This window comes from Medicago truncatula, chromosome 1 (genome assembly GCF_003473485.1).
Source record: "Medicago truncatula cultivar Jemalong A17 chromosome 1, MtrunA17r5.0-ANR, whole genome shotgun sequence".
NCBI classification, from domain to species: Eukaryota; Viridiplantae; Streptophyta; class Magnoliopsida; order Fabales; family Fabaceae; genus Medicago; species Medicago truncatula.
In genome coordinates, this window is record NC_053042.1 from 54,172,017 (window position 1) to 54,186,325 (window position 14,309).

The 14,309-nt window shown below is 41.2% G+C and overlaps 1 protein-coding gene across 1 annotated transcript; it reads left to right on the forward strand.

Moving 5' to 3' along the window:
• Positions 1–2,276: 2,276 nt before the first annotated feature.
• Positions 2,277–9,493, forward strand: LOC120579409 (uncharacterized). The gene is made up of 3 exons (XM_039831492.1): positions 2,277–3,918; positions 4,002–5,709; positions 5,979–9,493. Exons 1-3 carry the CDS (start codon positions 2,277–2,279, stop codon positions 9,442–9,444), a joined length of 6,816 nt encoding a protein of 2,271 aa, XP_039687426.1. The 3' UTR covers positions 9,445–9,493.
• Positions 9,494–14,309: the final 4,816 nt, after the last annotated feature.

The following is a 14,309-nucleotide window of genomic DNA, read 5'->3' on the forward strand; positions in this document are numbered from 1 at the left end:
TCATGTGGTACAACCCCACTCAATGGAGGAATCTTGAAAGTAATCTATGTTGGCATGAATAGTCGTGTTGGCATTATATTTTCAAGTGACCGTCGAAGTTGAGGACCTTTAGTTACCCTTAACCCATCTTAGCCTTTTAGGACGTAGTGCGGTGGCTAATCAAGAGTAGTCTTGAATTAGTTGATACGCGATACTACACTCAAATGAAACTTTCTTACGGATATTATTGGATCGAGAGTAGTCTTGTAACCTGATAACGTTCGGAAGTAGTTGATGACTTTGGGAACTTAATAGAACCCGTGATACAGGTACAAATGAAACCATAGTCCTTACCAAATGGGGGTTACTACCTTTAAACTCCAACATGATAAGCTTAACCTATGCATAATCATGCATACATGCATTCATTCATAATTTTATCTTTTTTCATCAAAAAATATCGAAGGGCTTATACTTGTTTTTGTAAATATCATAGGCATGGAAAGAAGAAATACTAGGAAGTTTACATTCAGGAAATTGGATCTAGAGAACTTAAAGAAGCTTGCATTTGAAGTAACTAACTTGGAGAACTTTTGTGATCGTCATGGGAAGTTGCTTGGTGTCCTCTGGACAAATATCGAGAAGGGGTGCTTGGAGACCTTGGTCCAGTTCTATGACCCTGCTTACCACTGTTTCACTTTTCCTGACTACCAGCTTATGCCTACCCTCGAAGAATACTCTCACTTAATTGGCCTACCCGTACTTGATAAGGTACCTTTTACTGGTTTAGAACCTTTTCCCAAAGCCGCCACTATTGCAAATGCCCTCCATCTCAAAACCTCCCTCATAAAAGAAAAACTCACCCTAAAAGGGAATCTCCCAAGCTTACCTACTAAATTTCTTTACCAACAAGCCTTCAATTTTTCCAAAACAAACAATGTTGAGGCCTTTTACTCTATCCTAGCTTTACTCATCTATGGCCTAGTATTGTTCCCGAATATTGATAACTATGTTGACATCCATGCCATCCAAATTTTCCTCACAAAGAACCCAGTCCCCACATTGTTAGCTGATATATATCATTCCATTCACGATCGAACCCAGGTAGGTCGTGGAGCTATCCTTGGTTGCGCACCCTTACTATACAAATGGTTTACCTCTCACTTACCTCAGACCCACTCCTTTCAAGCCAACCCAGAAAATCTCTCCTGGCCCAAAAGAATCATGTCCCTTACCCCATCCGACATAACCTGGTACCGTGCCACTTGTAACTTCACGAACATCATTGTCAGTTGTGGAGAATACTCAAATGTACCCCTTCTCGGTACGCAAGGAGGAATCAGCTACAATCCTATCCTTGCCAAACGTCAGTTCGGATGCCCGATGGAAGCTAAGCCAGATAACATCTACTTACAGGGTGAATTCTACTTCAACCATGAAGATCCCTCAAACAAAAGAGGGAGATTTGTCCAAGCATGGCATGCCATTCGCACACTCAATAGAAGCCAATTGGCGAGGAGATCAGACTCTTTACAGGGGTCTTACACTCAATGGGTCATCAATAGAGCTTCCGATCTGGTCTTACCATATCATTTGCCGAGGTACCTATCTTCAACAACCCCAGCGCCGGCTTTACCCTTGGCCCCCGCAACTGTGGAGGAATGTCAAGAGAGGTTGGCCCAATCGGAATGTGTGGGTGCTACTTGGAAGAGGAAGTATGATGAAGCTATGCTCAAAATGGAAACTATGAGTGGTGAGATAGAACAACAAGAGCATGAGGTTCACAAGCTGAGACGGCAAATAGTAAAAAAGAATGTTCAGATCCGAGCTCAGAGCACAAGGCTATCACAATTTATCAGCGCAGGGGAGCGTTGGGAGTTCTTCAAAGATGCACATTCAGATTCTGATGAATAGTCTACTTCAAAGAGCTTGAGAGTTCCCAGTCTTTCTTTTATTTTTGTTTTTTTAAGTTAGATATTTATCTTATTTATTTGCAAAGTCTATCCCTTGGTTTCGTTGTTTAGAAAGGGAATTATCTCGTAATATGTAAATTATTCAAATGGAACTCTCAACTATGATATTTACAAAAATACTTTCATAAGTCCTTCGATAAAAAAAATATACGTCCATTTTTGCATAAACAATCATGCATCATCCTGCATTTCATAGTCTCAAATCAAAGTCTCACACAAACTTCCTTTTCCAGAAAAAGGGTCAACTCGTTTCATACGGTGGCCCCACGTATCATCTACAAGTCAACCCGTACTCACTACACTCGGGCAAACGTAAAAAAGAAGATGGATTATCTTGAGCAGGAAAATCGGGTACTTCGTGAAGAAATGACAGCCATGCAGACTAGGATGGACGAGATGGCTGAATTAATAAAAACAATGGCGGAAGCTCAGACTCAAGCTCAAGCACAGATTCAAGAACAAGCGCAAGCATTGGCACAAGCTCAAACTCAAGCTCAGGCGCAGGCCCGATCACAAGCACCTCCACCTCCTCCTCCTGTCAGAACTCAGGCCGAGGCATCTTCTTCTTGGACACTATGTGCTGACACTCCAACGCAGTCCGCTCCGCAACGTTCCACGCCTTGGTTTCCACCTTTCACTGCTGGGGAGATATTTCGTCCTATCACTTGTGAAGCTCAGATGCCCACTCACCAGTACACGGCTCAAGTACCCCTACCTGCCATGAGGGCCACTCCCGCCACCATAACCTACTCAGCACCCGTGATGCATACAATTCCGCAAGCTGAAGAGCCTATCTTTCATTCAGGGAATGCAGAGGCTTACGGGGAGGTAAGTGACCTACGAGAGAAGTATGATGAACTACGCCGAGACATGAAAGCTCTCCATGAAAAAGGGAAATTCGGGAAGACTGCGTACGATCTCTGTTTGGTACCAAGTGTGCAGGTACCTCACAAATTCAAGATTCCAGATTTCGAGAAATACAAAGGGAGTTCTTGTCCTGAGGAACATCTAAAAATGTATGTGAGAAGGATGCCAGCATACGCCCAAGATGATCAGATTCTTATTTACTATTTCCAAGAAAGCTTGACCGGCCCTGCTTCAAAGTGGTACACAAACCTAGACAAAACAAGAGTTCAAACTTTCCGTGACCTTTGCGAAGCTTTTGTGGAACAGTACAGTTACAATGTAGACATGACTCCGGACCGAAGTGATCTCCAAGCCATGACTCAGGGAGATAAAGAGACGTTCAAAGAGTATGCCCAACGGTGGAGAGACACCGCTGCCCAAGTCAGCCCACGAATTGAGGAGAAAGAGATGACCAAGCTCTTCCTAAAAACTTTGAATCATTTTTATTACAAAAAGATGGTCGGGAGTACACCAAAGAGCTTCGCGGAGATGGTTGGTATGGGAGTACAGTTAGAAGAAGGAGTCCGAGAAGGACGCTTAGTAAAGAATACAACTCCGGCCAGTGGGACCAAGAAGACCGGGAACCATTTCCCGAGGAAGAAAGAACAAGAAGTCGGTATGGTGACTCATGGAGGGCCTCAACAAACTTATCCAGCCTATCAACACATTGCTGCCATCACACCCACCTCTCACCCTTTTCAACAAACAAATAACCATCCTCAAATACCACAATATCCTCAATTCCCACAAAATCCTTCACCACAAAATGTCCAACCACAAAATGTCCAACCACAAAATGTCACACAAAATTCCAACAACAACAAAATTTCCAACAACAACCATACCAACGACAACCATACCAACAATTCCCATATCAACAATACCCTCAACAAAATTTCCAACAACAACCTTATCAACAACGCCCACAACAACCTCGACCACCAAGAATGCCGATTAACCCAATACCGGTCACCTATGCAGAATTACTTCCCGGCTTACTCCAGAAAAACCTTGTCCAAACCAGAACAGCTCCTCCTATCCCAGAAAAACTACCATCTTGGTATAGACTTGACCAAACTTGTGACTTCCATGAAGGGGGCCGTGGCCATAACATTGAAACTTGTTATGCCTTTAAAAGCACAGTGCAGAGGTTGATCAATGATGGAAAAATAACTTTCACAGATTCGGCGCCAAATGTTCAAACAAACCCATTGCCGAATCATGGTGCCGCAACAGTCAACATGATCGAAGATTGTCAAAAGACTCGTCCCATTCAGGATGTTCAACATATCAGAACACCCTTGGTTCCGTTACATGCCAAGTTATGCAAAGTCGACCTTTTCGAGCATGATCATGATCTCTGTGAAATATGCCTTATGAACTCCGGAGGATGTCAGAAAGTAAGAAATGATATTCAAGGGCTTCTAGACCGAGGAGAGCTTGTGGTCGAAAGGAAGTGCGATGATGTGTGTGCAATAACTCCCGAAGGACCTTTGGAGGTATTTTACGACAGTCGAAAGTCAACTATCACCCCTCTGGTAATCTGCTTACCAGGTCCACTGCCATATGTTTCTGAAAAAGCCGTTCCATACAAATACAATGCCACCATGATTGAAGAGGGTCGCGAGGTTCCAATACCGCCTCTGTCCAGTGTGGATAATATTGTTGAAGACAGCAGAGTTTTGAGAAATGGGCGCGTTGTCCCCATAGTGTTCCCAAGGAGGATTGATGCTACAGTAAACAAGGAGGTTCGGACTAAAGATGCTGGTATCGCCAAAGAAGTGGATCAACCCAATGGGGCTGGTACAAGTGCAGAGTTTGATGAGATTCTCAAGTTAATAAAGAAGAGCGAATACAAGGTTGTTGACCAACTGATGCAGACTCCATCCAAAATATCCATAATGTCTTTATTACTAAATTCTGAGGCCCATAAAGATGCATTAATGAAGGTTTTAGAACAAGCTTTTGTGGATTATGATGTAACGGTGGGTCAGTTTGGCGGAATAGTAGGGAACATCACTGCATGCAACAACTTGAGTTTCAGTGATGAAGAGCTCCCAGCAGAAGGAAGGAACCACAATCGGGCGCTGCATATATCTGTGAACTGTAAAACCGATGCTTTGTCAAATGTACTGGTGGATACTGGATCATCTTTGAACGTGTTGTCCAAAACAACTTATACCCAACTCGCTTACCAAGGCGCACCTTTAAGACGAAGTGGGGTAATGGTGAAAGCTTTTGATGGCTCGAGGAAGGATGTCCTTGGTGAGGTGGTTCTACCTATCACAGTTGGGCCACAAGTTTTTCAAGTTAATTTTCAAGTCATGGACATTCAAGCTTCATATAGTTGCTTACTGGGTCGACCCTGGATTCACGAAGCAGGAGCTGTCACATCCACGCTGCATCAAAAGCTGAAGTTTGTAAAGAATGGGAAGCTAGTAACTGTAAACGGTGAAGAGGCTTTATTGGTGAGACATTTGTCATCTTTCTCTTTCATTGGGGCAGACGATGTCGAAGGGACACCTTTTCAAGGGTTTACTATAGAAGATAAGAATACCCAGAAGAATGAAGCCTCTATCTCGTCCCTAAAAGATGCTCAGAAGGTCATACAAGCAGGGGGGTCCACAAGCTGGGGAAAGCTGATAGAGCTTCCAGAAAACAAGCACCGAGAAGGTTTGGGTTTCTTCCCATCTACTGGTTTGTCCACAGCGAAGAAGGGCGCTTTCCACAGTTCGGGCTTTATCCATGCAATCATTGAAGATGGTCCTGAAAGTGTGCCACGAGGTTTTATAACGCCAGGAGTATCCAGCCACAATTGGGTTGCCGTAGATGTTCCTTTTGTTACTCACTTGTCCAAGAAATGCATTTGTCTAGTTTATGCTTTTCTTTTCAAAAAAATCCTTTCGCCCCGCCCCAAGCGAAAGTGAACTTATCTAGGGCTTTTTTTTTATTTCAAGAAATTATCATCAATAAAATAAAAATGTCGTTTTTTTTCCCGATGTTTTGTCTCATTTTCTTTTATGCTTTTCTGAAAAGTGGTAATACAAAAAACCCAACATGAATTTTCAAAAAAAATCTGCATGTATCTTTTTTCTAAAAAATCATCCATCACATGTGCAGATTAGAAATCGACGAACCCGTTGAACAACATACCCCTATGATCTCTCCCAACTTTGGGTTCCCTGTGTATGAAACGGAGGAAGAAGAGAATGAAGAGATCCCTGACGAGATCTCTCGACTACTCGAACAAGAGAGGAAGACCATTCAGCCTTATGGGGACGAATTAGAAGTGATTAATTTGGGCACCAAAGAAGACAAGAAAGAAATCAAGGTTGGGGCATCGCTCGAAACAAGTGTTAAAAAGCAAGTGATAGAGCTCCTCAAAGAATATGTTGATGTGTTTGCCTGGTCCTACCAAGATATGCCGGGTCTAGACACTGATATTGTGGTGCATCACCTACCGTTGAAACCTGAGTGTCCGCCAGTCAAACAAAAATTGAGAAGAACACGTCCTGACATGGCTCTCAAAATCAAAGAAGAGGTACAGAAGCAGATCGACGCAGGTTTCCTCGTCACATCAAATTACCCCCAATGGTTAGCTAACATAGTGCCTGTTCCAAAGAAAGATGGTAAGGTCAGAATGTGTGTTGACTACCGTGATTTAAACAAAGCTAGCCCAAAAGACGACTTTCCTTTACCTCATATTGACGTGTTGGTTGACAGTACTGCCAAGTCTAAAGTCTTCTCATTCATGGATGGATTCTCCGGTTATAATCAAATCAAGATGGCACCCGAAGATAGAGAGAAAACATCATTTATTACACCTTGGGGCACTTTTTGCTACAAAGTAATGCCGTTCGGTTTAATCAATGCAGGAGCTACTTATCAGAGGGGTATGACTACTCTTTTCCACGATATGATACATAAAGAGATTGAGGTCTATGTGGATGATATGATAGTCAAGTCGATTACTGAAGAAGACCATGTCAAGTATCTACAGAAGATGTTCCAGCGCCTGAGGAAGTACAAACTTCGTTTAAATCCCAACAAATGCACTTTTGGTGTCAGATCCGGAAAGCTTCTAGGTTTCATCGTCAGCCAGAAAGGCATCGAAGTAGACCCTGACAAAGTCAAAGCCATCAGAGAGATGCCTGCTCCGAGAACAGAAAAAGAAGTAAGGGGTTTTCTTGGACGACTAAATTACATCTCCCGGTTCATTTCTCATATGACTGCAACTTGTGGGCCGATATTCAAACTACTCCGCAAAGAACAAGGTATTGTATGGACCGAAGAATGCCAGAAGGCTTTTGACAGCATAAAGAAGTACTTGCTAGAACCACCGATTCTCATCCCTCCAGTTGAAGGGAGACCTTTGATCATGTACCTAACAGTGTTAGAAAATTCCATGGGTTGTGTGCTCGGACAACAAGATGAAACCGGAAGAAAAGAGCACGCCATTTATTATTTAAGCAAGAAGTTTACTGAATGTGAATCTCGCTACTCCATGCTCGAGAAGACGTGTTGTGCTCTAGCCTGGGCTGCCAAACGCCTCCGTCATTATATGATTAATCACACTACGTGGCTGGTATCTAAAATGGATCCAATCAAGTACATATTTGAGAAGCCCGCTTTGACAGGAAGGATTGCACGGTGGCAGATGCTACTATCTGAATATGATATCGAGTACCGTTCCCAGAAGGCAATTAAAGGCAGTATTCTTGCTGATCACTTAGCTCACCAACCACTTGAAGACTATCGACCTATCAAGTTTGACTTTCCTGATGAAGAGATTATGTATTTAAAAATGAAAGATTGCGACGAGCCACTATTCGGAGAAGGTCCTGATCCAGATTCAGTGTGGGGTTTGATATTTGATGGGGCTGTCAATGTATACGGCAACGGCATAGGAGCAGTACTCCTTACTCCTAAGGGTACTCACATCCCTTTCACAGCAAGACTCCGGTTTGACTGCACAAACAACATCGCTGAATATGAGGCCTGCATCATGGGTATTGAAGAAGCCATTGATCTAAGAATCAAGAACATCGAAATATATGGAGATTCAGCTCTTGTAATCAACCAGATCAAAGGAAAATGGGAAACTCTTCACGCAGGACTAATACCTTATCGAGACTATGCAAGACGCTTATTGACCTTCTTCAACAAAGTGGAATTACATCATATTCCTCGGGATGAGAATCAGATGGCGGATGCCTTGGCTACTTTGTCTTCAATGATCAAGGTGAATCATCACAATGACGTGCCACTAATCAGTGTCAAATTCCTTGATAGACCCGCTTATGTGTTTGCCGCTGAAGCAGTTTTCGACGATAAACCTTGGTTTCATGATATTAAGGTGTTTCTCCAAACTCGAGAGTATCCTCCTGGAGCATCCAACAAAGATAAGAAGACTCTCAGAAGATTATCTAGTAATTTCTTCCTGAATGGGGATATCTTGTACAAAAGAAACTTTGACACGGTCTTGCTCAGATGTGTAGACAAATATGAAGCTGATTTATTGATACATGAAATACACGAAGGATCCTTCGGAATTCATCCTAATGGGCACACAATGGCTAAAAAGATATTGCGAGCAGGCTACTACTGGATGACAATGGAATCAGATTGCTACAAGCATACCAGAAAGTGTCACAAGTGCCAGATATACGCCGACAAGATTCATATGCCGCCAACTACACTCAATTTGCTTTCCTCTCCGTGGCCTTTCTCTATGTGGGGCATTGACATGATCGGAAGGATTGAGCCCAAAGCTTCAAATGGACACCGTTTTATCCTAGTGGCTATTGACTACTTCACTAAGTGGGTTGAGGCCGCATCGTATGCCAACGTGACCAAACAAGTAGTGGTCAAATTTATCAAGAATCATATCATTTGTCGCTATGGCATCCCCAACCGGATCATCACCGACAACGGAACAAATCTAAACAACAAGATGATGAAAGAATTGTGTGATGATTTCAAGATCGAGCACCATAACTCTTCACCTTACAGACCTCAAATGAATGGTGCTGTCGAAGCTGCGAACAAGAATATAAAGAGGATTGTCCAGAAGATGGTGGTGACTTATAAAGATTGGCATGAAATGCTTCCCTTTGCATTACATGGATATCGTACTTCTGTACGCACATCAACAGGGGCAACTCCTTTTTCCCTGGTATATGGCATGGAGGCAGTACTCCCTGTAGAAGTCGAAGTTCCATCATTGAGAGTCTTAATGGAGGCTGACTTATCGGAAGCTGAATGGGTTCAGAATAGATACGACCAGTTGAATCTAATTGAAGAAAAGCGCATGACAGCCCTATGTCACGGACAATTATATCAAAAAAGGATGAAGCAGGCCTTTGACAAGAAAGTTCGTCCCCGTGAGTTTAAAGAAGGTGATCTCGTGCTCAAAAAGATTTTCTCTTTCCAACCAGACTCCCGAGGCAAGTGGGCTCCTAATTATGAAGGTCCGTATGTTGTTAAAAGAGCCTTCTCAGGTGGTGCCATGACTCTACAAACCATGGACGGTGAAGAACTTCCACGACCTGTGAACACAGATGCAGTCAAGAAATACTTTGTCTAAAAATTTTAAAAGAACAGCTCGGTAAGTCGAAAACCCGAAAAGGGCGACTTAGGCAAAAATGAGCGTCTCGGTGGACTGAAAACCCGAAAAGGGCGGTCCAGGCAAAAATTAGAGACAATAAACAGAGATCATTATCCTGATAGAGTGAAAACCCGAAAGGGCAGTCTATGCAAAAATTAAGGATTTTTAAAAAAAAAAAAAAAAAAAAAAAAAAAAAAAAAGGGAAAATAGAGACAAAGTAACTGCATCCAGTCGAACACAGATACACTTGGGGCATACCTGATATCAAAAACATTCGAGCCACAAGATAACGGATTTCAAAGTTGCTAGAGAACGATAGGGTTATGAAGTTCAACGTACCTTTCCATTTTAAATTACCATTTCTTTTCAAACTTTGTAAATAACTCCATGAAGTCATGCCATTGGCATAGCGTCACTCGATTAATAAACTTTGAGCCTTTACCTCTCTTTTGACTCCTACTTGTTTTGTTTCTCGTTTTTTTTTTTTTTTTTTTTTTTTTTTTTTTTTTTTTTTTTTTTTTTCTCTTTTACTGATGATAATACTTTGAAATAGATTTCTAAAAAGGGTTTATATAATAAAAAGCATAAACAAATAGATACAACTTGGCACTCGGGAGTAAGAAAGGCATATATCAACTCAAGAGAGGTTAGATCCCGCTAAAAGTGTGGCTCGACACTAAGGAAAGTCTCTGAATAAACAAATACAAAAATAATACAAAAAAAGCTCGCTAAGTTGAAAACCTGAAAAGGCGACTTAGGCAACAGAGGGCGTCCCGGTGGACTGAAAACCCGAAAGGGCGGTCCAGGCAAAAATTAGGGGCAAAACAAAAATATTCCCGGTGGACTGAAAACCCGAAAGGGCGGTCCAGGCAAAAATTAGGGATTTTCGTTTAAAAAACAAAAGGTATGACTGCTGAAGCATACCAATGGAAGGACACTCTGTGCCGATTTACAAATAGCGACTTCTTCAGACTTCTTTCATCGACAATGGGCTCACCCCCCAGGAGGCATCGGTGGCTACCTAAGTGCCAGGTTCTTACGCCATCAACGGCTCGATTTGCTCACAATAATATCATCTCCAAGGAAGGTTGCCGAGTGTTTGGAATACAATGTCGGTCCGACTCCCATCTTACCTGTCTTGTCTCGGTTCATCGATTCACGTGTCATGTACATTCACATATCCATACATTCATACAATCATGCATTCACCAAAATTTTCACATGATCATACGTTTACGCGTACACGACATATGCATAACATCAATTCACACATAATCGCATCAGTCAAAGCTTACCATTGTGTCAAGCCGCAAGTTTCTACAAATGAGCGTCTTCCATTTCAAATTTCAAATTCAAAAGTGTCATCCCCGGCGTAAAGCCGTGCTAGTTATGTCACTAATCAATGTCAATTTCAATTTCAAATTCAAAAGTGTCATCCCCGGCGTAAAGCCGTGCTAGTTATGTCACTAATCAATGTCAATCTCAATTTCAAAATTCAAAGGTGTCATGCCCGGCGAAAAACCGTGCTAAGTCATGCCACTAATCAAAGTCAATTTCAATTTTAGTTTCGAAGTGACATCCCCGGCAGAAGGCCGTACTAGTCATGGCGCTAGTTGATCTCGATGTCAACTTCAAACTCCAGGTATCATCCCCAGCATAGCTGTTCTAGAGATGTCACCAATCCAAACTTTTCAAGCGACCAAGTTCCAACCAACGAACAGCTTGTGTCTTTATTTTAAGTAACCAGTTCCAACCAACGAACAACTTATGTTTCAAGCGACCGATTCCAACAAACGAATAGCCTATGTCAGTTCTTTCCCTTTCGAGCAACCAGTTCCAACGAACGAACAACTCATGACAATATTTTATCTTTATGCCCAGCGACCGATTCCAACAAACGAATAGCCTATGCCAATGTCTTTTACCTTCCGAGCAACTAGTTCCAACAAACGAACAGCTCGAGCCAATCTTTTATCTTTATGCTCAGCAACCAGTTCCAACCAACGAACAATCTGTGACAAGTGGCCAATTTCAACCAACAAAAAGCTTGTATCTTTCTTTTTTCCATTTTCAAAACCAAGTCCACAAATAGACATGGAGGTCTGAACCATTGCACTTTGTTTCGAGATGTCGAAACAATGAGGAACAACCATTTTCCCCAGTGAAACCAGATTCCCCAGTAAAGTCGGATCCCTTTCTTCAAAGAATTTGGGTATCCTAGTGTCTTTTCATTCCAGTCGAGCCGTCATTATCATCATGCATTCATAATTAAATCATGAGCATTCATAAACCTCTTAGGTCAAAATTGGTGCACTTTTGTATTTAAGTCTCTTCGGCTCGTCGAGTCAAGGATTTTACCTTCGAATCTCTGAGCGAAGAAACTTAAATAGGGGCATCTGTCATACCCCAAATTTTGACCTAAGGTCCCACTGACACACGTCTCCGAACTCGGACCAGACTCGCATTTCAGTGAAAAATTCGGCAGGGAGGTATTTTGAAATACCTCATAAAGTTCCGAATCGGGCCCTCTTCTCTCAGTCTTTAATTATTTATTTCCATCTTTTAAATTTTTAATTTAGAACTCTAATTTTAATTTTAGTCCAATTTAGATTAAATTCCTTTTATTCCCATTTTAAATTTTCCTTTTTAAAACCAAAAATATAGACATTATCCTTTTTTTATTTTTAATTTTTTCTTTTTAATTAAAATCCCAAAATTGTCCAAAAATAAGTCCAACAAAATAGTCCAAATTCATCTCAATCCTTATACACGTTCTGTTCCTTTTCCATTCTAATCCAAATCCGGATTCACGCTTCCTCTGAAACAAATCCAGTAACAAACAGACACATTTCCTTTTTTCTCCTCCACAAGCCACTGATTTTGTGCTCATCAGTAACAAATTCAAGCTTCAAACCCACTCTATAAATAGAGACCTGCACAACAATTAAAGACAACAAAAAACGCAGCAGAACGAAAAAAAGAGGCCACAAACAACAGAAGCAGCAAGAAGAGCCAAACACACAGTCGCACAAGCAACAACACAGTCGCACAAGCCAACAACTCACGCCACGCACTAGTCCAAACCGTACCAGTCCGCGCACAACACACACGCACCAGTCCACGCCACAACACACGCACGTGCACAGAAACGGGAATACGGCCGCGGGCAACACAACACAGCACATACACGCACACACAGAGGCGCACAAACCGTCACAACAGCGACAATCACATCACGAAACCGGATCAACAAAAAAACAAAAAGGTATAAATTTCTTTCTTTTTAGATCTAGACGTTTGAGTAAAGGTTTTGGGATTTTTGGGTTTAGTATCACGTAAGGGGGGAAAAGAGGAAGAGAAAGAGCGAAAAAATAAAAAAGGGGGAGTTTTTTTAGCTCCGGCGCGGCGGCGCAGCCGCGATGGCTCGCCGGCCACCGCGCCGGAATCCCGCCGGAACCCCCACCCCACTCCGCCGGAGAAGAAGAGAGTTAGAGAGAGAACAGAGAAGAAGAGAGAGAACCGGTGAGGAAGAGAGAGAAAGGAAAAAGAAAAATGAAAGAAAAAGGGCCCAACAGCCCTTATATACCCCCCAAACGGGTCAACCCACGACCCATGACCCATGACCCGCAACCCGGTTCATTTTCCTTGAGCCCAATCCTTTTTTTTTCTGCTTTCTGCACACCCCTGTTTACCACTGCACCCCACCATGTGTTTGGACCTTTTTTTATTCTTTTTCGTATTTATTTATTTTTCTTAGCATTTTAATTTTATTGCAGACCTTAGAATGTAAATAGGTTTTTATGTAATAGTCATAGATTTTATATTTCTAACTTAGGGTAGCCACGCTTTTATTCTTTATGCTCCGTTAGTTTAAATATTTTCAAAAAAATCACAAAACATGCAAATAACCAAAAAAAAAATCACAAAAAATATTTTTTATAATAAACCTTGATCCAAATCAAGTGACCGCATCTTTATTTTCTTTTCTTAATCAAACATCAATCAATTTAATTCTACCTTGAGTTTATTTTCATTTAAATTAAAAAACACAAACAAATTCTTATTTGCCACTTGGCTTTTATCTTTAAAACCTTTTTCAAAAACTAATAAAAAAACACAAAACCAATCAAGCGTCATTTTCTACCCCGAACTACGAGGTTTTGATCCTTCACGGGTACGTAGGCAGAGGACACTCGTCCTTCCAAACAATAAAAAATGTAGATAAATTAGGTCTCACTTTCTTTTTCTTTTAATCATCACATTAACTTCTTTTTCAAAAGCAAGCAAGTTATAGCACATTAAATTAAATAAAACCAAGAGGTTCCCGTAGAGTACTACGGACGTAAAGGGTGCTAATACCTTCCCTTTATGTAACTAACCCCCGAACCCTAAATCTTTTCAATATGGGGTGTTTTGAACTTTTTTCCCCTTTTCCTTAAAAATTAAATGTTCAGTCGTGAAATAATTAGTGAGTCAAAAGCTAATCAAATAGCCTTGATCTCCAAAAATGACGCGACAATCTGTACTATATTCATAAAGATCAGTGAATTTCATGAATTTCATTTTCGATGAGTTTCTATTTGTTTATTGTATGTTTTGGTATGAGATATGCCTGTCAATTTTATTTTAAGTGAGAGGTTAGTGTAAATTAAGTTTACGTGTATGTATATAAAAGGGGTTAGTGTAGTTTACGTAGGTTAATGTAAATTCAAGTTTACGTATGTTCAATTTAGGTTAGTGTAAATTCAGTTTACTTACATTCAATCTAGGTTAATGTAAATTAAGTTTACTTATGTTCAATTTAGGTTAATGTAAATTTAGTTTACTTATGTATATAAGAGGTT